We start from the raw sequence: 22,430 nt of genomic DNA on the forward strand, positions 1-22,430 counted from the left end.
CCTTTGGTATTTGCATGGGATTTGCAATTATTATTATTTCATTAATATTTTATAATTATTTATAGTATTATAATACACCTTTCTAAAACATACTACTGAAGGGAAAATCGATAGAGTGGGGGCCTAGTGTGGTTGGTAACGTCTCCGCCAACCACGCTCGACGCCTGGGTTCGAATCCCACCGCCGACATAGATGTCGATGGTTGTGAGGTGGCGTGATCCACTCACAACCAACCCAACTGGTCTAGATTCAATCCTAGCCGACACCGGGAGATTTTCCGAGGCGAAAAATCTCTGGGATCACGCCTTCCATCGCATAAGGAAGTAAAGCCGTTGGCGCCGGTCCGTTAATAAACGGGTCGTGAGTTAGGGACCTGGGTGTGGAGTCGCCTCCCTGGGCGTCGGTAATTGGCCAAAACAGTGGCGGAAATAGACCGACGGAAAATAAGCGAGAATAAAAAAAAAAGTAGGGAAAATCGAAATTCTAGAGAAACATTTCAAAAGGTCCTATCTGTTTTGATCGATTTTTTGATCGATCACTTTCATTCAATCACCACAACTTTTTGTATACCTGTCATGACACGTTAGTTGCACTAGTTCAGCGGTTCTCAACCTTTTTTTGTTCGCGTACCCCTTGAAGATATTTTTCATATCGATTGTACTGGCTTGGAATGTTTTCGCAGAGTCGGAGAGAGTAGTGGTAAATCATGTTGTGGTAGTCTTGTTTAGGTTTCAAATTGAACTATGGTTTGTTTGATTGCTACAGTCATGTTTTAGGAGCAAGATTGGAAAACAAATGAAGTATTTTAGAGAAAAATGGCTTTGTCCGCCATTACTGATTTTTCTTTCGCGTACCCCCTGAAGACCTTCGAGTACCCCCAGGGGTACGCGTACCCCAGGTTGAGAACCGCTGCACTAGTTGATAGCGGAGGGATCCTTCTAACCTTCTGAACGAAAACCACGCTTGAAAGAGTTACTAAAAATGAAACATTACCAAAATGAAAGGACGCTCCGGAAAAACGAAGAAAGCAGATAGGACTATCTGAAATGTTCATCTAGAGTTAATGAAAAATAAAACAACTTTATTTGACAGAAGAGTTCCATGAAAACTCACAAGTTTGAGCTCTATAAGTTCAGTATTTTTGGTAAAATGTACAAAATGGCTATTCATCAGAGATGTGAAAACTTGATATAACCTCCAAGTTGGTTGCTGGATAAGATATTTTCTGCTAGATAAAATACGATTAATGAACAAGTTGCATACACTGCATACTGCATGTAATAATTATTCACTATTACTGAAAATCATTCAGAATTTCAATGACAACTTATATTCCTCAGATTCTTTTGTTATGATATTGGATTTGTTTGAATGCTATTACTTTTGTTTGGCAGATAATGTTCTTAAACTTTCAATGATTATTTATAAGTTGAAGGACACTTTAAAATTCTAACCATTTTCCCCGGCATCCACTGCATTCGGCAACTCATCGTGCTGCCTTTGATGATTCATAATTTATTCATTATCAAAAGCTGCAATATTTGCGTCTCGTACGGTTTCGTCACGATCCCTTTACCTGAAACGTAACTCAAAAATGAAGTCACCCAGAAAAAAAACGCGAACACCGTCGAAGAAATGCGAAACCATGTCAAACACGCGAGAACTCTCCTGACACATCATTCAACGTGTTGTCGGAAGTTCCAGGCGCATAAATTGCTGCGGGTAGCATTTTTTCTTATTCTTTTCGGAAGGAGGAACGGGAGGAAACGTACACATATCGAAACCGTCCACAATTTGCCGTGTTTGTAGATTGTAGCCTCCGCTGCTGCTGCTACCTCTGTGCCATCGCCACACTGTTGTTGTTGCTGCTGCTTCTAGTGGGTTCGCGTCAGCAGCACTAAGTTAAATACAGATTAAGTAAACAAAAAATACACTGACTGTGCGGTTTAGTGTATGAAGGTGTTTGATATAGCGGATTAAAAACGGTCGAACTTCGTACAAAACATCTGCCGGGTGAGAATGTCGAAATTGTTTAGCGATTGTCGCAAAATTATGTACAAAAACTTTCGAAACATTTCGAATAAAAACGGTGCAAGATGTTTTCTACAGGGAAGAGGCTGGTGTTGGTGTTCATGGTCGGTAGAGAGGGAATTATAACTATACACTATGACGGCAACTGCAACTGATAAGATAAGAACGTTTCATCGCAGGTTTTTAATGTGGGGCTCATCGTGCAGCGCAGAGCGCCCGAGGACATACTGTACTACTCTCATTGTGCAGAAAATCTAACATTTCATCAACTAGAAGTACAAATGTGACTGTCATCCGTCAGCTTAGGCGAAAATAAATAATCCGGTAACATGCTGTGTACAAAGATTTATTTGGGCTGCTATAAATATCGAGCGCCTTGCCTTGAAACAATCATTGTTTTGTATTATTCAGAAAAAAGAATCAAATACTGCGTGCTAACTTAACAGTAGAACTATAACTACGTTTTAAACACCCTTGTAAGCAACAATAATTTTAACGTTAGCACCAGAAAAGCAAACTCTATTCATAAAATTGTACGCAAAATCAGTCGACTATTGATTAGAAACAAAAAGCACAGATTTACCGGAATCTATTTGACATGCCACTTACCTTTACCTACAAACACGATCAAAGGATCACCGGCAAGCGGACAGGACGATCCACGAAGGCGTGCATGCAAAAACAAGACGAGTGATCCGCAAGCAGCTAACACGGCAGTACCAAACACTGATTCGATTCTATCTACGGTGCAAATTTTACGGTGACAATATGCGTACACGCAGAAAAAAATTTTCACACAAGCATAGGCACAAAACAATAGACTAAGAATTTTCTATTTACAGAGAAAATCGGAAACACATAAAATCGACAGGATTGATAAAATTAGAAGGACAGTTCACACGACATTGAAACACACAAGTTAACATAAACACAACAGGTTTCGGCTGCTCCAAACGCGGGCACAAAGATGCGCACACACATACACCAGATCCAAATGGAAAATCCGTGTTCTGTGTCTGAAAAACCCGGTTCCAATATAAGAAAATGATTAATCCTTGCACGAAAGTACCGTCGCCGTCAACCAAAGTGCGAAGCGCTAGCGTTGAAACTGAACCGCAATGACAAAAATTCGTTTCAAACGATGATCAGTTTTCGTTTGCCAACCGCGTGTAACCGTAGTAGAAGGGCCCTTCCGACTGCCTTTCCACCACCGTTCCATACACACACACGCCTCCTAGAGTAGCACTGCGAGACGGCAATCGATCTGATAACGCGAACGACGATGATACTTTTCCCCGGTGATCGCAACTGTTTTGGTTCGGCTCTTTTTCCTTCTCGGCGAACCGCGCTTAGTATACATGTAGTGAACGTACTGTTGCTGCTAATGATGTTGCAACGATAGTGTGTCTCCTAGTCCGCTAAGCCGTGGCCCGGTCCGGTCAAACGTGAAGAAGAATTAGTCGAAAGGTTTGGTAGATTTATGGCGCTTGTTTCTGGTGTGCTCTGAGCTGAGCATGATAGGGACACGCGAGACGGAGCGTGATCTCCCGGGAAGAACGTACCTACTTGCTGTACTCGGAGCGGTTACTGTTCAATTTCTTCTGGGTTTGTTTAATGTAGTGATGCGAAATTTTTCGAATTGTCTGCCGATGGGGACCTCGCGCTTGGAAATGCAATATTCTCTTGGTTTGAGAGTGTGGATTAGCATGAATCCAGCGGAGCTAGTGCTGCCAGATTTGCGGAAATTGCAGAATTACTAATAGTGTAATTACGTAGTAATTCAAGATTCGAATTACCATAAAAAATCATTCCGTCACCGCTTACCGCGAACGTTTAGTGTCAGCGATTGAGACGTTCCTAGTCAATACAGCTTCGAAGCATAAAAAACTACACATTTCGCGCAGTCATTTCGACTCGAACAACTCAATTTTCTTTTGGCTACTGTCTCCGAATCACAATCAACCTTTCAGCTGTCAAACGTGTTTGATTACAGTTTTTTTTATAGGTTTAATTAAAATTAAGCTGATAACTGTTTCAATTGACAGAATGACTAGTACGACTGTTGATATCAGCACCGCATCAAATGGAAATATTTGTTTCCTTTTCGAGCACTTCATCATGTCAAAATCAATGCTGGAGCATTCAAGTAATTTTCATGTGACGCGAATCGGCAAACGATTGTCAGCTCAAACTGATTTTGTTAAGCCATGGTCAATTGTAACGGTTTATGACATGAACTGCATACTTTAAACTAGCTAACCCGTCGTTGTCCTGTTAAGAAAATTTTATTCTTTTATCAGGTAACGGATCACAACCTCATTCCAACGTTTTTATCTATATAAATGTTGTAAAATAATTTAAAACAAACGTGATTTAGGAGAAACATTAACAGTAAGAATGCGCATCGTACAATTTCCCATGGACAATACTGAACTACTTATGTCGTTTTCGTTTTCGCGGTGTAGGTACCTACACTTTTTCCAGGCTATACTTTGCAGCTTCAAATAAAACATTTTCAGTGTCGTTGCATTGGTATGCGTAATAATGGGATAGCTGTCAATTCGTTTTGTTTTGGTCATCATCGCATTCGTCATTTTGTCTCGTTTCCATTTCATATGTCCATCTCGCAAATGTGCTGAAAAAAAATTTACCTAACACTTTACCACGTGGAATGAGAACCAAAACAAACCAGTATGTGTCAAAACTTCCTACAGTGTGAATGTGTTGGTAACTTCCTACAGTACACTTTGCTTTTTTTGTGTGTCGTCAGGGACAGAAAAAGGGTAGTCAGAGACAGAAAAAGGGTAGTCCGAAAAGTCAAATAATACATTTTCGGTGTCAAAAGTGTCGTTTGAGTGTAGCTATACTGCGAAAACGAAAACGACACTAGGGAAACAATCACACGTTTAAAAGTGTGTCTCTGAACTACCGCACATTTCGTAGTTGCTCCACCGTGATGGATCTTAGCTAGTGAATTTGCATAAAGAACCACCATGAGATGACTGATTTGGGATAAATTTTCCATTTTTAATGTACGTACAACAATTCAGTGGCTTCTTCTTTGTATAAGATCGATAAAGACGCCGGCTACGTTCTTACGTTGGTCAGGAAAGAGAGAACAGATATGTTACAATCGTTGTTGCCAAGGACCGAGTAAACCTCTGCATCTCTAACGACTATAACGAAAAGGAAGGTTACCTTTGTTCCATGGTCAGTGACGGATTTTTTACTTTTACCGTTCCGTATATATCCACTGCTCTTTTTCATTGAGCCTCATTAGTTACCCTGCCAAGTATCGGTAGATATAACTGCCTGGATAGGTATCTGCGTTCGATTACAAAGAATTTTACAGCATTGCGATTGTTCCGAAACTTCAATGTTTTGAGAATACCTGTTCACTGGTATGTTAAACTTTCTGTTTGTTCCGGAGTTTGGGGTTTTTAATCCGGGTACGTTTTCAGACTGTATTGCTTTAAAAAACATGGTCAATGTCAAATCAGCCAGCTAAAAATTATAGAACACTTTTAACTCGTGGAAATAAACCATTTTCCATCATCAGACTGTTTATAGCATCAGGGGGAGAGGGGGGGTCGAAGGAAGGGGCTTTGAATTTTCTTACCCCACAACTGCTCGAGAGATTAATCAGGTACCAACCCGAAAAAAATTATTCAATTATTTAATTAGATAGGAAAATTTGTCTACTTTTAACATAAAGGACTGATAGTAACCTGGGACCACATCTGGTTCCTGTAAATCGGGACCATGTCCCGGTGACACAATTTATTTATTTGTCAATGAAACCTAAAACCATTTTTATCTGAATTCATGGACATTCCTGGACTTGATATTCATTCATTTCAAGTCCATCTGTTGAGTTGTCCATGGAATGGTCATCCTGGAGCAGATTCTCAATCCTGAACATATGGTCCTGAGGATTCGAATTTCCGGGAGACTTATGGTGACCAACGTCTCGTTAGGTTCTGTATACTTAAAAAATACAAATTTTCCAATGTTTCGATAGGTCAAAATCCAAAATCGGTCAAAAATTAAAAAAGTTTAAAGCATTCCATTTTTGTGGGTACCCTGCCGGGCACATACGGGTGTTGAAATTGCCGAGTACACAACGGTTATGATCATAGGCATCTCAAAGGAACGTGTTGGTAATATAATTTCTCATTGTTCATTTATGACGAAACTGTGGGAGCGATGCGAGCCGTATTTTTCAACAATTGATTAAAAAAAAATGTGTTAAAATTTCGACGGAAAATCTAGTAGTGATGACGCGTGATAGGAAGGAAATTCCAAACAGACAAAAATGATCAAACATCACCCAAAATGGGTTTCCACGAATGAGACCCAGAAACTAAAGATGGGCTTCAAATATTACTTTGTGAATTAGGACAATAATTTCCGGAATCTGGAAAACAACCAAAAGTGGCTGTTTCTGGAATCAAGATGATACTCAGAGATCCGAAATCCACTCCGGAGGATTTGAAAATCAAAATGGTGACTTCTGGTGTGTTTCAAATCCAATGGATTCCATTATGCAGTTCTCATTCAAGAACTCTAGTCTCGTAGGCAGTGCAGATTCGAGGATTCCATGTTACTGTTTAAATGTGAGGAGCATTAGAGAATCTATGCAAAACTTAAGTGTTCGACGAGGCAGACGGCATTTTTGCAATCAAGATGGTGACTTTCAGTGTCCGGAAAACAGCCAGAAATTGCTTGATGCCGTCTAACATAGATATTTTTAAAACTAAAATGCCGCCTAAAATTTGGAAATCGACTCAAGGTACCATAGAGCAAAATCATTTCAAATCGCCTGGAAATACGCGAAAATTTAATCGACCATTTTTGATTTGAATGAAACTTTGCACGCGTATTTGGCTTAGCAAACTGAGCATTTTTCACAGGTGGAGAGATTATTTACACCCATAAGTTACATTCTAAAAGGGCGTATGCCTTTTGGCATAGGTTTTATTCGAAGCATTGTAGCCCAGAAACCGTTGTTTGTATAGATAAAATGTCTGAGAATGAGTTGTAGGGAATTAAAAATGCACCATACAAAATATATACACTGTACAAAACAAAATTTTTTGACCAAAAAAAATTAAAAATAAACATTAAATTTCAATTTAAAGAAAAAGAGTTGATTTTTTTTAATTTTTTCTCTAAAGAAGCTTGACGTTTATGCGCAACTTTTCAAAAAAAGTCGAGGATGGAGAAATGAAAAGTAATTTTTTTATGGTAGATTATTTTTTTTATGAAAATTCTAATTCAAACATTTTTCAAAATATTTATATTCTGATGATTTTAAAAGATGCAGAGAGTCATTTTGAATCAAAAAGCTCTTGGTAGTAAACATTCTAAAGGCATCGGTTTTCGAAGTATTGTTTTTGCTGAAGAACCATGGACAAATCAAGAAAAACGTGTATTTTCTGAAATATTAATAATTTTTCGAGCTTAAATTTAAATTAACGCGAAAACCGATGCCAGTAGAATGTTTACTACCAAGAGCTTTTTGATTCAAAATGACTCTCTGCATCTTTCAAAATCATCAGAATACAAATATTTTGAAAAATGTTTGAATTAGAATTTTCGTAAAAAAATAAATCTACCATGAAAAAATTATTTTTCATTTTTCCATCCTGGACTTTTTTTGAAAAGTTGCGCATTAACGTCAAGCTTCTTTAAAAAAAAATCCATCTCTTTTTTTTTTAATTAAAATTATATGTTCATTTTAAATTTTTTTTTGGTCAAAAAAATTTTTTTTGTGCAGTGTATATTTTGTATGGTGCATTTTTAATTCCCTACAACTCATTCTCAGACAGTTTTTCTATACAACCAACGGTTTCTGGGCTATAATACTTCGAATAAAACCTATGCCAAAAGGCATACGCCCTTTTAAAATGTAACTCATGGGTGTAAAAAATCTCTCCACCTATGAAAAATGCTCAGTTTGCTAAACCAAATACGTGTGCAAAGTTTCATTCAAATCAAAAATGGCCGATATTCGACCATCGATCATTTGGCGCGATCTTGCTCCATAGTGAATTTCAAGATGGACACTGGAAAAGTGTCCCAGAAGTCAAAAATCGACCTCAGACGCGCAGGACGAAGACATTCGAAGAAAACAGCCAAAAATAACCGAATACGACCCAATAGAACCATTTCCGGAATCGAAATGATACCGAGAGACTGGAAATCATCTACAGAAACCATTTTGAGAATCAAGATGGGGGCTTCCGGTGTTCGGAAACTAGTCAAAAATGGCACCTGAAGGTAGGAAATCGACTCCAAGCCTCATTTTGGAATTTACCGATTTTCGGCAAATAGCCAAAAGTGGCTAAGTGTCACCCAACAAAAGTAGTTCTCGAACCAGGATGATGCCAAGACGCCAGCTATCGATTCCAGAGGAGATTTTGGAATCCAATATGGGTCATTCCATGTCAAGTGTCCGAGGAAATGCATCGACCATCTCCGATTTCGACCAAAATTTGTGAGTCGATGTGTTTTGGGCAGGAACTTATAAGTACAAAGTATTGTACCGATTGTCGGACCCCTCGGCCAATGGGACTGTCCCGACTTTTTGCGAATTTAGCAATTTTGTGAATATCTCGGGACCCTGAAGAGCAACAGGTGGTATTGAAATAAAATTTTGAAGGGTTTAAGATGTAGAATCAAACTACGTGGTCAATTTTTTTCTGCAGTGTTGCCAACATTGCATTTTTTTAAATTTAAAACTTAATTTGCAATTTGCTCGAAATACCCCCCCTTCGATTTTGATTTTGACCACGCCAATGTGTTAAGCAGACGATTTTACATGGGAATCACTTATCAGCAAAAAAAACAAAATGTAGCGTTCCAGAAATACATCGTTTTACAAATTGCAAGATTTTGGATTTTGATTGCGCACGAAAGCGCTTCTGCATAAATTGCTGCTATCTTAATGGCATCCTAGCAGGCGTTTGTGTAATCAAAGAGATGTACCTTAGAGGAGCATACGTTAATGATGTAACACAAAAAAAAACCCGCTCTAGAATAGTTTTCACGAAAGGTTACAGGAGAGTTTTGGCTACACTTTTCGTATTTAAATTCAAACTGTTTTTTGTCCATAATTCGAATTTTGAAACCAACTTGTGACATTGTTAATAACGTGAAAAAATGCTGCTTTCAGATTTCATTCATATATTTACATTCAAGACCACATGTTCAAACAAATTTCCGAACTCATCCAAAATATTTTATCATAACCGAATATCTTAATTTGCTCATATCATAGCACGTCACGCCTCCCCCCCTCCCCCTTCGATTTTTATTTTGTCCACGTCAATGTGTTTACCAGACGATTTTACATAGGAATCACTTATCAGCAAAAATCAAAATGTAGCATTCCAGAGATACAGCATTTTCAAAATTGCAAAATTTTGGAATTCGTCTACGCACAAATGCGCTTTTGCATAGAATACTGCAATCGTAATCGTATCCTAGCAGGCGTTTGTTTAATCGTATTGATGTTTCTTCGGGGAACATCTGTTAATTATGTAACGCGAAAAATGCCGTTCTAGATTCATCTTAAGGAAAGGCTACAAGGGCGTGGTGGTTACACTTTTCATATGAATCTTCATTTTATTGGTTTATCACATTGTAAAAATTATCCTCTCTCAATTGAAAACCATTTCCTAACAGGCAAACTGTCATGTTTTTCCTGATTTGAAAACTCGATTACCCAGGTTTGCTATGATTTCAGAATTGTAAACAATATGTCTCATCACGTGTGCAGTCATTTCATTCTTGAAGATGGTGTGTTCAATTGGATTGTATTTAACACAAATTTGTATTGCTGGAAAACGGTATTGGTTATCACAGCAATTCTCATCTCGCGAATGGCTCACGCGATGAGATTTATTAGCTACTAAGGGAGCATGCAAAAATAACGTAGCTTTTTCAGATTTTTTTACCCCCCTTCCTCCTCTTTCACCGTAGCATTTCGTCACAAGATAATTACGTAGCTTCATAACAAATTCCAGACTCCCCACCCCACCCTTTCCAATGACTTTTTTTGCAAATTTTTTACCAAAATTATACATTGTAACACAAATGAATAAGACAATGTGATGAACCAATAAAATGAAGATTCATGTGAAAAGTGTAACCAAAACTCTCCTTTAACTTTTCGTGAAAATGATTCTTGAACGGTATTTTTTGCGTTACATCAGTAACGTATGCTCCTCTAAGGAACATTTCTTCGATAACATAAACGCCTGCTAGGATACCATTAAGATAGCAGCAATTTATGTAGAAGCGCTTGCGTGCGTAGACAAAATCCAAAATCTTGCAATTTTGAAAATGCTGTATCTCTGGAACGCTACATTTTGTTTTTTTGCTGATAAGTGATTCCTATCGTTTGCTGAACACACTAGCGTGGTCAAAATCAAAATCGAAGGAGGAGTATTTCTAGCAAATTGCATATTAAGTTTTGAATCGATAAATATGCAATGTTGGCAACACTGCAGAAAAAAATTGACTACGTAGTTTGATTCTACATCTCAATGACATGGAATGACCCATATAACGATTTCTGGCTTACAATTCCATTTGTCAAGATACCAATTATGGTGTTATGTTATGTTGCTAACCTATGTTATGTTATGTCATGTTATGTTATATTTAAAAATCCCACCTGACAATTTTTGTCTGGATGAATAAAGCCCTCGTAGCGTCATGCCAAGGAAGATGCCTTAGTGCCATACTCACAATTTTTTTCTGACATAACGTGGTCCCGCCAATTCACTCGGTCCATGGCTGCCTGCCTCCAGTTCCGCGGGCACCCGGTACTTTGCAGGTCGTGCTCCATCTGGTCCACCCATCTCGCTCGTTGCGCCCCTCGCCTTCTCGTTCCCGCCGGATTTGAAGCGAACGCCAATTTTGCAGGGTAGCTATCCGGCATTCTAGCTACATGCCCTGCCCAGCGTATCCTTCCAGCTTTAGCCACTTTTTGAATACTGGGTTCACCGTAGAGGCGCGCAAGCTCGTGGTTCATCCTACGCCTCCACACTCCGTTCTTCTGCACACCGCCAAAGATGGTTCTTAGCACCCGACGTTCAAAAACTCCGAGTGCTCGCAAGTCCTCCTCGAGCATTGTCCACGTCTCATACCCGTAGAGAACGACCGGTCTTATTAGCGTTTTGTACAGGATACACTTGGTGCGAAGACTCAGATTATGCGACCGTAGTTTTTTATGGAGCCCACAGTAGGCACGACTTCCACTGATAATACGCCTCCTTATCTCCCGGCTGGTATCGTTGTTTTCAGTTACCAGAGAGCCGAGGTAAACAAACTCGTCGACCACCTCGAACTCATCCCCGTCGATTGTTACCGTATTGCCTAGGCGCGCCCTGTCGTGCTCGGACCCACCTGCAAGCATATACTTAGTTTTTGACGTATTAATCTTCAGTCCGATCCTATCTGCTTCACGTTTCAGTCGGGTATACTGGTCTACCACCGTCTCAAATTTTCTGCCGACAATATCCACGTCATCCGCAAAGCAAATAAATTGACCCGATCTGTTGAAAATCGTGCCCCGCATGTCAAACCCCGCTCGTCTCATAACACCCTCTAGCGCGACGTTAAACAATAAGCAGGAGAGACCATCACCTTGTCGAAGCCCCCTGTGAGACTCGAATGGGTCCGACGTTCCACCCGGAATTCTCACACAACACTTCACATCCTCCATCGTAGCCTTAATCAGTCTTGTCAGCTTCCCCGGGAAGCCGTTTTCGTCTAGAATTTTCCATAGCTCTTGTCGGTTTATTGAATCGTATGCGGCTCGACGAAAAGATGGTGTGTAGGGACTCTAAGGCCTGATAGCTTCCTACAAACCTGCTGGCTAATGGTGACAGGCGTTGGTAGATGACCTGGGAAAACGCTTTGTAGGCGGCATTCAGGACTGTGATCGCTCGATAGTTCTCGCAGTCTAGTTTGTCGCCCTTTTTGTATATGGGGCAGATAACCCCTTCTTTCCACTCCTCCGGTAGCTGTTCTGTTTCCCAGATCTCGACGATCAGCCGATGCAGCGAGCTAGCCAGTTTGTCGGGGCCCATCCTAATAAGCTCAGCTCCGATGCCGTCTTTCCCGGCCGCTTTGTTGTTCTTGAGCTGCCGGATCGCATCCTTAACTTCGCTTATTGTGGGGGGTGGCACATCTTCGTCGTTCGTTGCACCGACCACGTCTTCTCCGCTCCTGTTGTGGTCTCCTGCTTGCACGCCATTCAGGTGTTCATCGTAGTGCTGCTTCCACCTTTCGATCACCTCACGATCATCCGTCAAAATGCCTCAAAATTCTTATCTCTACACATTTCGGCTCGTGGGACAAAGCCTCTGCGGGATCCGTTGAGTTTTTGGTAGAACTTTCGTGTTTCGTGTGTGCGGTGCAGCTGCTCGAGTTCTTCCCATTCCTCCTCTTCCTGGCGACGCTTTTTTTCCTTGAAGAGTTGGACCTCACTCCGGCTGCCTCCGTTTCAGTCTATATCGCTCCACATTCTGACGGGTGGCTCTACGCAGCATTGTTGCCCGCGCTGCGTTCTTTTCGTCCAAAATCTGCCGACATTCTTCGTCAAACCACTCGTTACGTCGATTCGGTTGCACGTGTCCCAGGACTTCCTCCGCAGCACTACCGATAGCTGTTTTCACGGCATTCCAGCGATCCCCTAGAGGGGCTTCTTCAAGCTCTCCCTCTTCTGGCAGTGCAGCTTCGAGCGATGACGCGTACTGTGTTGCGATGTCGTGTTGCTTCAGTCGCGCGAGATTATACCGTGGCGGGCGACGGTACCGTATGTTATTCACAACGGATAGTTTTTGGCGTATCTTAACCATCACTAGGTAGTGATCCGAATCGATGTTAGCGCCTCGATGTGATCTGACATCGATAATGTCCGAGAAGTGCCGACCATCTATCAAAACGTGGTCGATTTGTGTTTCTGTTCTATTTGGTGATCTCCAGGTGAGTCTATGGTGGAGGCTATGCTGAAAGAAGGTGCTACGTATGGCCATGTTCTTGGAGGTGGCGAAGTCGATTAGTCTGAGGCCATTTCCATTCGTCAGCTGGTGTGCACTGAATCGTCCAATCACCGGTCTGTACTCCTCCTCCTGGCCAACCTGAGCGTTGTAATCCCCGATGATGATCTTGACATCATGTTTTGGGCAGCGGTCATATTTACTCTCCAACTGCGCGTAGAATACGTCCTTGTCGTCATCGGTACTTCCGAGGTGTGGGCTATGCACGTTGATAATACTAATGTTGAAGAAACGGCCTTTGATCCTCAACCTGAACATTCTAGGGCTGATTGGCCACCACCCGATCACCCGCTTCTGCATCTCTCCCATCACTATAAAAGCTGTTCCCAGCACATGTGTGCTTCCACAACTCTGGTAGATGGTGTGACCATCCCTGTACGTACGCACCATCGTCCCCTTCCAGCATACCTCCTGCAGCGCTACGATGTTGAACTTGCGGGTCTTCAATTCCTCGGAAAGCACGCGGGTACTTCCTAGGAAGTTGAGAGATCGGCAGTTCCATGTTCCGAGAATCCAATCGTTAGTCCGTTTTCGTTGCCTAGGTCTTAGCCGATTGTTCCGGTCCGTACTTAACGTTATTGCGTTCGTTGCTGTTGTTTTTCAATGGTGCGGGCTTGCAAGGCCAGCGACCAACCCCACTATGTCGTAGGAGGGCCATCGTAGTGCCATTGTTTAGAATCCCGGGCACTACCAGGACTTGAGAAGGACACTGCGTTACTTAGAACGCTTCTGTTGGTGTCGATCCCAGGAAACTCCCTTCCGAGAAAGGAAGCCCCGCCCCCTGTCAGCATGCGACCAGCAGTCGATCGTACCAGGGCGCAGTACGAAGCTTTCATGCACAGTGGATCGTAGAATCCATTGGCAATTCTAAAAATAAATCCCAGTTGCTTGTTGGCCCCGTGGTTTTGTGGTTAGCGATGTCGGTCGGCTAGCTCTCCCACACGGTTGTGATATCGGGTTCGATTCCCGATCTGGTCGAGGATCTTTTCGAGCTGGAAATTTTCTCGACTCAGCACTGGGGCACGGTGTATCGTTGTACTTATCCTACAACATGCAAAATGTGCCGAAAACAAAATCGATAACGGATTCTGTCAACTAATCTAGTTGATCGAGACTGCATTAGCCCCCCAGGCTAGCGTGCGATATTGTTTTGTTGGCCCTTGAAATGGCATCTTCGTATGGTGCCCGGAATGTAAGCTGACTATCCAAAATTACGCCAATATCTTAATTTTGGCTTACGCGCTGAAGAGCTTGCCCAGACAATTGATGCATAAATAATAAAGCTAATTGATTAAAGCTTCCTGCTAAAGGTAATTACATGACATTTTTCTACACACAGGGTAAGAAGATTACGGCTGCTCCAATCACTGAAAGCATCAAGCAACTTTTGCAGTTCCAAACAGTCTCCAAGACAGGCTATAATCCGAATGATATTCACATCGTCTGCGAAAAAGAGTCCTGTACCTCGCGGTAAAATTGTAGCAACGTCGTTGATAAACAGTGAGAATAAAAGTGGACTCAGATTGCTTCCTTGCGGCACTCCAGAAGACGTTATAAATGACTCGAAATGTGACGACCCGAAACTGACACATACAACTCTGCCGGTCATGTACGAACGAAACCATCTCACGAGCATGGCGGAGAGCCCCAGCTTATCCAGCTTTCGTAGAAGGATGTCGTGATTAACACGATCGAACGCAGCCTTGAAGTCCGTGTACACAGCATCCACTTGCATTGATGGATCTTTTAGGATAAAAACCATGTTAGTCACTAGAAATATAGTTTTTGCACGATGAAAACAGCACTGTTCTGACGACTATTTCGAAAACTTCGGATTAGCACATAATGATGTAATTCCTCGGTAATTAGCTATATTGCACTTGTCCCCTTTTTTGTGTATCGGTGGGAGCAATGAATGTTTCCAACTAGTAGGAAACAGTTCTTGTTGCAGAGAAAGATTAAACAGCGCCACCAGTTCGTTCGAGCAGTTTTTCAACAAAGATTTCGGGATCCCGTCTGGGCCAGGACAAGTGGAATGTTTTAGCTCTCGAATTGCTCTCAAAACGTGCGCTTCTGTCACTTGGAAAACTCCACAAGCGAAAATCTCCTGCGTAGTATCGCGTATTGCAGCGTCAATCTGATCTGGCATAGTAACTGAAGACGAAAAAGCGGATTTAAAATGTTCAGCAAATAATTCGCATTTAGAAGAAGCTGTGCTAGCAGACAAATCACCGAGGAACTTGGAAGCTGGTAATCCATTTTCCTTTCGTTTAGAACAAACATAAGTCCAGAACTTTTTTGGATGTCGACGTAAACTTCTTTGAGTTCGCTCAATGTAACGAGAGTACAGAAATTGATTGTTAAATGCGTATGTGTTGCTTGCGAGTTTGAACCTATGCTTTGCCAGGATCGTGCGATTTATTAGATAGTTTCGTTGAGCAGCTCGTCTACAGCGCTTCAGCTCACGGAGACGTCGATTAGCCCAAGCAGGTTTCATCGGCGGTCGTTGCAGTGGAACATGAGCTTCAATTACTGTTCGAATCGTTGCGGTAAACATGTCGACAATGTCTATCAGATCCTCTTGCGAATCGATGAATTGCCAGTCAATTGCTGATAACAATTGGTTCACAGTAAAATGCTTAAAATGGTACAAAATAGCCGAAAAGTTCTAAATTCGGTTGGGTTAAAATCAAGGTAAACGACCACCTCGAAAAAAGTGCTCTTTCATCGAAACAACGCTTCTACTCATTCTTCTCGAGATACGACCAATATTTTTGACCTTTTGACTAAGGTGTTTTTTGCTTTTGAAATATGGAAATATATTGAAAAAATAAATTGGTTTCCGTATGTTGAAAAAAATATTATTATTGCGCACTACTTCTCGTTTATATGGCTTAACCAAGTATGTAGACGAGGGTGGGACAACAAAGGAATGTTAGCTCCCATGCACTTTTCGTGTTCCTTATGGCACCTATTACAACTGTGTACCTTTTCAGATTGATCGATATTTTTGCGCCAGATTTTTCAAGTTTCCACACGATTTTTATGGGGAAATCCAAATTTTCAAAACTTATTCTCCAGGGATGTCTAGTTGGCTCCTAAAAATATATCGATACATTATATTTGTAGGAAATAGGCGTTACGATGTTTGTAGAAAAAGTTACTAATCCGAAACTGATCGAATGTCGGACGAACGACTCAACAATGAATTTTCCCAGCAACACCGCTGCAGCATGCTGCTGTTGCTGGAAATTTGCTCACGGATGGGAGTTAATTCAGCGTGGAATTAGGCTTAAAAGTGTGATTTTTACTCAAAGTATCATCGAAGAAGCTTCCAAGCTTAATTCTGCGCGATATTATTTCTCATCACGAGGTTGAATTTGCAATAGCAGCATGCTGTAGCTGTGTTGCTGAAAAATTCATTGTTGAGCCGTTGGTCAGATAAAAAATAAGTTTTAAGATAAAAACTTTTTCTACAAGCATCGCAGCGCTGTGCGGTCTTCAGGAGAGTTTTTCCAGGAAAATTTTCATACAGATACAGTCATACAGACTGAATAACTTATACATAAATTTCAACTATTCCTTATTCTATTTGCAAAAACGGTCCTTGACAACATAAAATTGAACATATCATCAATGTCGTTAAATGCACGGAGGCACGCGTCTAGGGAGTTAGGGGCCATCCACATACCGCATGTGCTACGGAGTCGTCGGGAGGGTGCATTGAAATGAACTTGTTCAAGTAGTGCACGACAGTCGATGGTTCCGTTGATTAGGTCGAAGATGAACATTCTCTGCTGATTGAGGCGTCTGTTTGACGAGAGCTCTAATTGAATAAGTTGGCACCGATCGGTGTAGGGTGGGAGATTATTTGGATCATTCCACGGGAGACCGCGTAAAGCAAATCGTACGAACTTTTTTTGCATCCGCTCTATTTTAAAAATCTGTCTCATCTGGAACGGGCACCAAACAGGAGAGGAGTACTCCAGAATGCTGCGCACTAACGAGCAATATATAGTTTTGAGAGCATAAATATCAGTAAAATTGGAGGTATGGCGGCGAAAAAAAAACCAACACAGGAAATGCTTTTGCTGTAATGATTTTAATGTGTTCGTTAAACTCAAGTTTTGAATCAACTGTGACTCCCAGGTCAGAGATGGCTTGTACTCGGTCGAGACACTCAAAACCCAGTAAATATCGATTTTCAACTGAGTCGTTGCAGCGAGTGAAGGATATAATTTTGCATTTTTGCAATTTACATGCATGCCGTTGTTATCTCACCAAATCATCATAGTATTCAAACATTCTTGCAACGCTACACAGTCTGCCAAGGATGAGATGACACGGAAGATTTTCAATAGTTTTCTCGACGAGATCAGTGCATACAGATCATTTACGAACATGTTGAATAATAGGGGCCCGAGCACGCTACCTTGATGCAATGTGGAAAGTGTAAGAGTGGGCGGAGTTAACCAATACGTACGCAGAACGATTTGTTAGGTATGAGAATAACCATGATCTATGATCCATTCTGGGAAACCCATTCGCCTCATCCTAGCAATGATTAAAACATGTGCCGAAGGCCTTCGCAAAATCTATGTACACAGAGTCAACTTGGCGTTTTGCTTCAACTTCTCTGGATAGGGTGGTTACGTAGCACATCAGATTCGTCGTCGTTGATCGGTGTTTTATGGAACCATGCTGGAATTCAGATGAGAATGGTGACTGTATAGCACATTGTGAACCAATTTTTCAAAAACTTTGCTCAGACAGCTAAGAATGGAGATTCCGCGATAGTTAGTTACACAGTTGTGGTTTCCAGACTTATAAACAGGAATAATGTACGCTGATTTCCAAACCGTTGAGAAGACTCGATCTCTTAGCGAAATATTGAAAGTTTGAGCGATTGGTGACGCGAAAGCAACCGCACAGTTTCTCAGAAGTGAAGGGGGCATCTCGTCAACGCCTGGTCCTTTATTGACATCTAAATCTTCAAGAGACTTTCGTACGTCGTTCGTGGAAAACTGGATGGGGGCAGATTCAGGTCATACACTGGCACGTGAGCGAATGCATTATTTGAACTGGTGACATTTTACTGAACACGTTTTAGAAAAAGGTAGCGAAGAGATTGGCGGTTGTTCTGCTAGTCCGAGCTTCCACACCGTCGAGGTTCATGATATTCGGAATACGGTTGTTTGATTTTTGCTGTCTGATTAAGTCCCAAAATCGTTTGGGATTTTGCTTGATGCTCAACTGGATTTTGGCGATATAGTGCCCGTAGGTAGATGTTAGCAGAGCTTTGTATGCCACCTCTAATTCATACAGATTGATGCGGTCGTGGTCTGACTTTGAGAGTAAATAGCATTTCCGGGTCTTCCTGAGGATATTACGAAGATTGCGCAGCTCGTAAGTCCACCATGGATTTTTTGAATTAGTGCTGAATGTTCGTCTTTTCTTCTGCCACAATGTCGCTAAGAATCCTCTGAAGTTCGCTGTAAAATCTGCGAAGCAAGTTATCGACAGAGCCAATACCCAGTACAGTCTCCCAGTTGATGTTTGTAAGTGCGTTGTTTATTGACTCAAAGTCACATTTTCGATAGTCATACATCAGACAATCGTTCTCATCGTCTAGAGAGATGGGTGCGTCATTACCCTCGTCAATCAATAAAATGAAAGGTGCGTGATGAGTATCAAATGGAAGCAACGGAATCGGAGGCAAAACGAGGTCGAGATGATCTGGCTGGTTGACGAAGGCGAGATTCAGGAGTCTGCCGTTCGAATTGAGGAAGTGATTAACTTGCCCCAAACCGGTTGCGAAGAGAGTTTCCGTGAGATTGCACTCCTGATCGGAGGAACATATCCGTTGATTTCATCGTCAAATTGCCAACATAGGGCGGGAAGGTTGAAGTCTCCAATAGAAAGAACGATGTCAGCATACGACGAGCGATCCATAATTGTTTGCAAAGCACTTGCGTGTCCCGAATAAAGTAAAGCGATCGATGCTGCAAGCTAATGCGAACTGCTACTTGGTCGAGCTGGTCACAGTCACTCAATGACACGGAGCTGCAACTAGGGTGACTTGACCTGTAATCGGACGATATTTCTGCACTGTCGATAACGGCGTTGAGCAACATTTCCATGGAAACAATCACGTCGTAATCGCTGCTACTTAACAGTAGCCGCAGTTGAGCGATCTTGGTGCGCAAACCTCTCGCATTCAGGTAGTACACAGATGAAAAGTGACCCGGGGCTTTTTCTGCCGCAACGGACGATGGTTGAGTACTGGAAACATGGGAAATTACGGGAGGCGTATCATGGTTCGTAGCTAATGTGTACTTGCCTGCATTGACGGTTTAGAAGACACCTTCTCCGTTCTCGAGCACAGGACCGGGATGGCTGTTGGTCGCTGGCAGGAATAACTCGACTGTGCCGAGGGTATTAGGGTCATCCCGGGGATGACTGATTCCAAATGGTGTGTAGATAGTGTGGCGTAGTTATTGATGTTGCAGAGAAAACTCTCGGAGTTGGGGCACAATCATTCAAAAGCGGATGACTGAAACGGTCGCCAGTATCAGGTACATAAATATCAGAGAAATGATGATACTTGCCTGGTGTAGTGAGCTGGAGGACCCTGTCAACGACCTCAAGCACAGGACCGGAACGGCTGTAGATCGGGGACTGCACAGGCGCGACTGCGGTGGGGGGATACAGCCAGAATCTTTCATCGGTATTATTGGTAGCAAAAGCTGCGATATTGTTCAAAGTCCGTTTACTACCAACAGTACAATTGTCCGAAGAACGCGGGACCGCGTCTGTTCTGCGGGGTCTCTTAGAGGCCCTCTGCTGATCTACTGTAGACCAACGATTTCGCAGTGACGGGGAAAATTGGAGAGTTGGTTTGGTGTTCAGCTGTTTTATATCGCAGTGTAGTTCGGTAATTGCATTAGTTAGCGAATTAAGCTGCGGCAATGGATCTGCATTAGATTACAGCATTCGAAAATGGTAGCTCTCGAACAACTCGGCACAGTTGACACACTTCCAGAAAAGGTTCTTTTTGTGCGATGTAAAATATCCCTGTAGGGCGCGTGATACGCCAGCACATGTGCTTTTGTGAAATGTTGCTTCGCAATAACCGCGGCAGGTAACAAAATCGCCAAAACCATATCTAAAGAAATGATGAACAAATTCAAAAAAATCTGCAACAGTTGACTAAAATTTGCATTGACTTCTTTCAGGAACTTTACACAGATATTTTTTCCATTTTAATACCAGTTTCATCATCGGTTCGAGCTAGGTATCGAATTGAAGCTAGCTCTAATTTTGCCAAAGATTATTTTAATTCAGCACAAAGATGAATTTTAATTCTGTATGAGAAGACCGTTATTTTGAAATATTACTTGAATTTTAAAATCGCAGAATTTTGACACGGTTTATAAAAAGTCTGTGGTAAGTTTATTATAGTTTTATGAAGAAGTTTTATTTCATTTTTTTGCACAATTCTTCAAACAAAACCTTTATGCTGATAGCGAAGTTTTTTAGTATAAATTCAATATGGACTACTAAATTTGAGCTGTTTAACTAATAATGTTTAACTATAAAAACGAGTTACATTTCTCTGAACGGTGACTAAAACAGTAAATTCCTATGTCGAAAAGAAATCTGAATGTATAATATTCTCATATTGGGGTTCTTTTTTTTATTTATTTAAACTACCTTTGTTTGCTCAACACCTAAGTCTCGAAAAATAATAAAAAATGAGTTGTATCATTTTTATAGGAAACCACCAATTATATTGTAATAATTAGTTAATATATGAGAGGAACAGCTATCATTTTTCATATTTAGTGCTATTGTAAGAGACATCCATGAACTAAATTTGAACGTGGAACAACACTCCTTATTTTCTAAAAGCAATAACACAATAGATCAAATAACTGCTCGCAGTAGAAAATATACCTAACAGGTCTCTTTCTCACCTACGTCGAGATAGATGAAAGAAAGAGTAAGGTTAGAAAAGAGAGAAAGTAAGGAAGAGACAGAGAGCGGAAGAAAGAGAGTTTCGAAGAGAAAAAAAGTTAAAGGGTATGTGCTTGAGTGCACAAACGTAGGCTTGACGTGGGACTATTGTGGGTGTAAAGATTTAATTCTGCCATAGCCATAGTATATAACACACACCGAACGTAAAATACCATACACAACAATCCATGAACAAAAAAAACACACACACGCTACTCTCTCTCTCACACACACACACACACACACACACACACCCACACACACACACACACACGATACTCACACACACACGCAACTCTCACACACACACACATGCTACTCTCACACACACACGCTACTCTCACACACACACACACGCTACTCACACACACACACCCACGCTACTCACACACACATACACACTCACGCTACTCACACACACACACATACACACCCACGCTACTCACACCCACGCTACTCACACACACACACACACACACACACACACACACGCTACTCACACACACACACATGCTACTCACACACACACATACACGCTACTCACACACACACACATACACGCTACTCACACACACCAACGCTACTCACACACCAACGGTACTCACACACACACACACACACACACACACACAAACACACACACACACACAAACACGCTACTCACACACACACACACGCTACTCACACACACACATACACACGCTAACGCTACTCAGCCACACACACTTGGTATACGACACACTATACCCACACTATACACAAATTACTATCGGCAGCATCCAAACGGCTTCCAAGTCTTCCAATGGTCCCTTCCAACGGCTTCCAATGGTCCCCAGTACCTATCACGTCCAGTTTCGGGCTGTATTCCAACAACGATATTAGAATTAGATTACCACTGGTGGGGTCCAACTCAGATCGAAGGGAAGCCGAACTGTTCGCTCTGACGGTCGACCAGGGAATGAGCTTCTCTCTGCTGCTGAATTGTCTTTTATTTTTGAAATTGTTTACAGAGGTATAATTTATGACAGGATAATTGGTCAGCCCTAAAGGCTCGTCATCTTTGTTCGTAGTAGTGCATTTAGATTGGTTTTTTAAATTATCTTGAAGATTAATTTTACATCTTTGCCTTAATGGCACGGTAAGTTTATGAATTTAAATAAAATTGAATAACCTACCTAACTAATACTATCTTAAAAACTAAATTGACGAAGATCGAATTGCCTCGTGAATTGACCTCTGGCAAGCATCCCTGAATCTAGACAGAATTGCCTGTTTGCGCACCAAAAGTGTATCTAGACCGGCTAGTTG

At 41.6% G+C, this 22,430-nt stretch overlaps 2 protein-coding genes across 2 annotated transcripts in view; both read right to left on the minus strand.

The window, feature by feature from the left end:
- Window positions 1-3,685, minus strand: part of LOC129732407 (CUGBP Elav-like family member 2) — a 575,258-nt gene extending 571,573 nt beyond the window's left edge. The window contains exon 1 of the mRNA XM_055693269.1: window positions 2,647-3,685. The gene's annotated coding sequence lies outside the window, so the exon portion shown is untranslated. The remainder of the gene's footprint in view (window positions 1-2,646) is intronic.
- The window catches only part of LOC129728153 (uncharacterized), a 41,445-nt gene that overhangs the window by 18,868 nt on the left and 147 nt on the right, over window positions 1-22,430 (minus strand). Inside the window, exons 2-6 of the mRNA XM_055686568.1 lie at window positions 18,908-19,446; window positions 18,639-18,846; window positions 15,339-15,716; window positions 15,033-15,260; window positions 14,737-14,849 (exon numbers count right to left, since the gene is read on the minus strand). Of these exons, the coding sequence (XP_055542543.1) occupies window positions 14,737-14,849; window positions 15,033-15,260; window positions 15,339-15,716; window positions 18,639-18,846; window positions 18,908-19,446 (1,466 nt within the window). The remainder of the gene's footprint in view (window positions 1-14,736; window positions 14,850-15,032; window positions 15,261-15,338; window positions 15,717-18,638; window positions 18,847-18,907; window positions 19,447-22,430) is intronic.

This window comes from Wyeomyia smithii, chromosome 3 (assembly GCF_029784165.1).
Source record: "Wyeomyia smithii strain HCP4-BCI-WySm-NY-G18 chromosome 3, ASM2978416v1, whole genome shotgun sequence".
NCBI lineage: Eukaryota > Metazoa > Arthropoda > Insecta > Diptera > Culicidae > Wyeomyia > Wyeomyia smithii.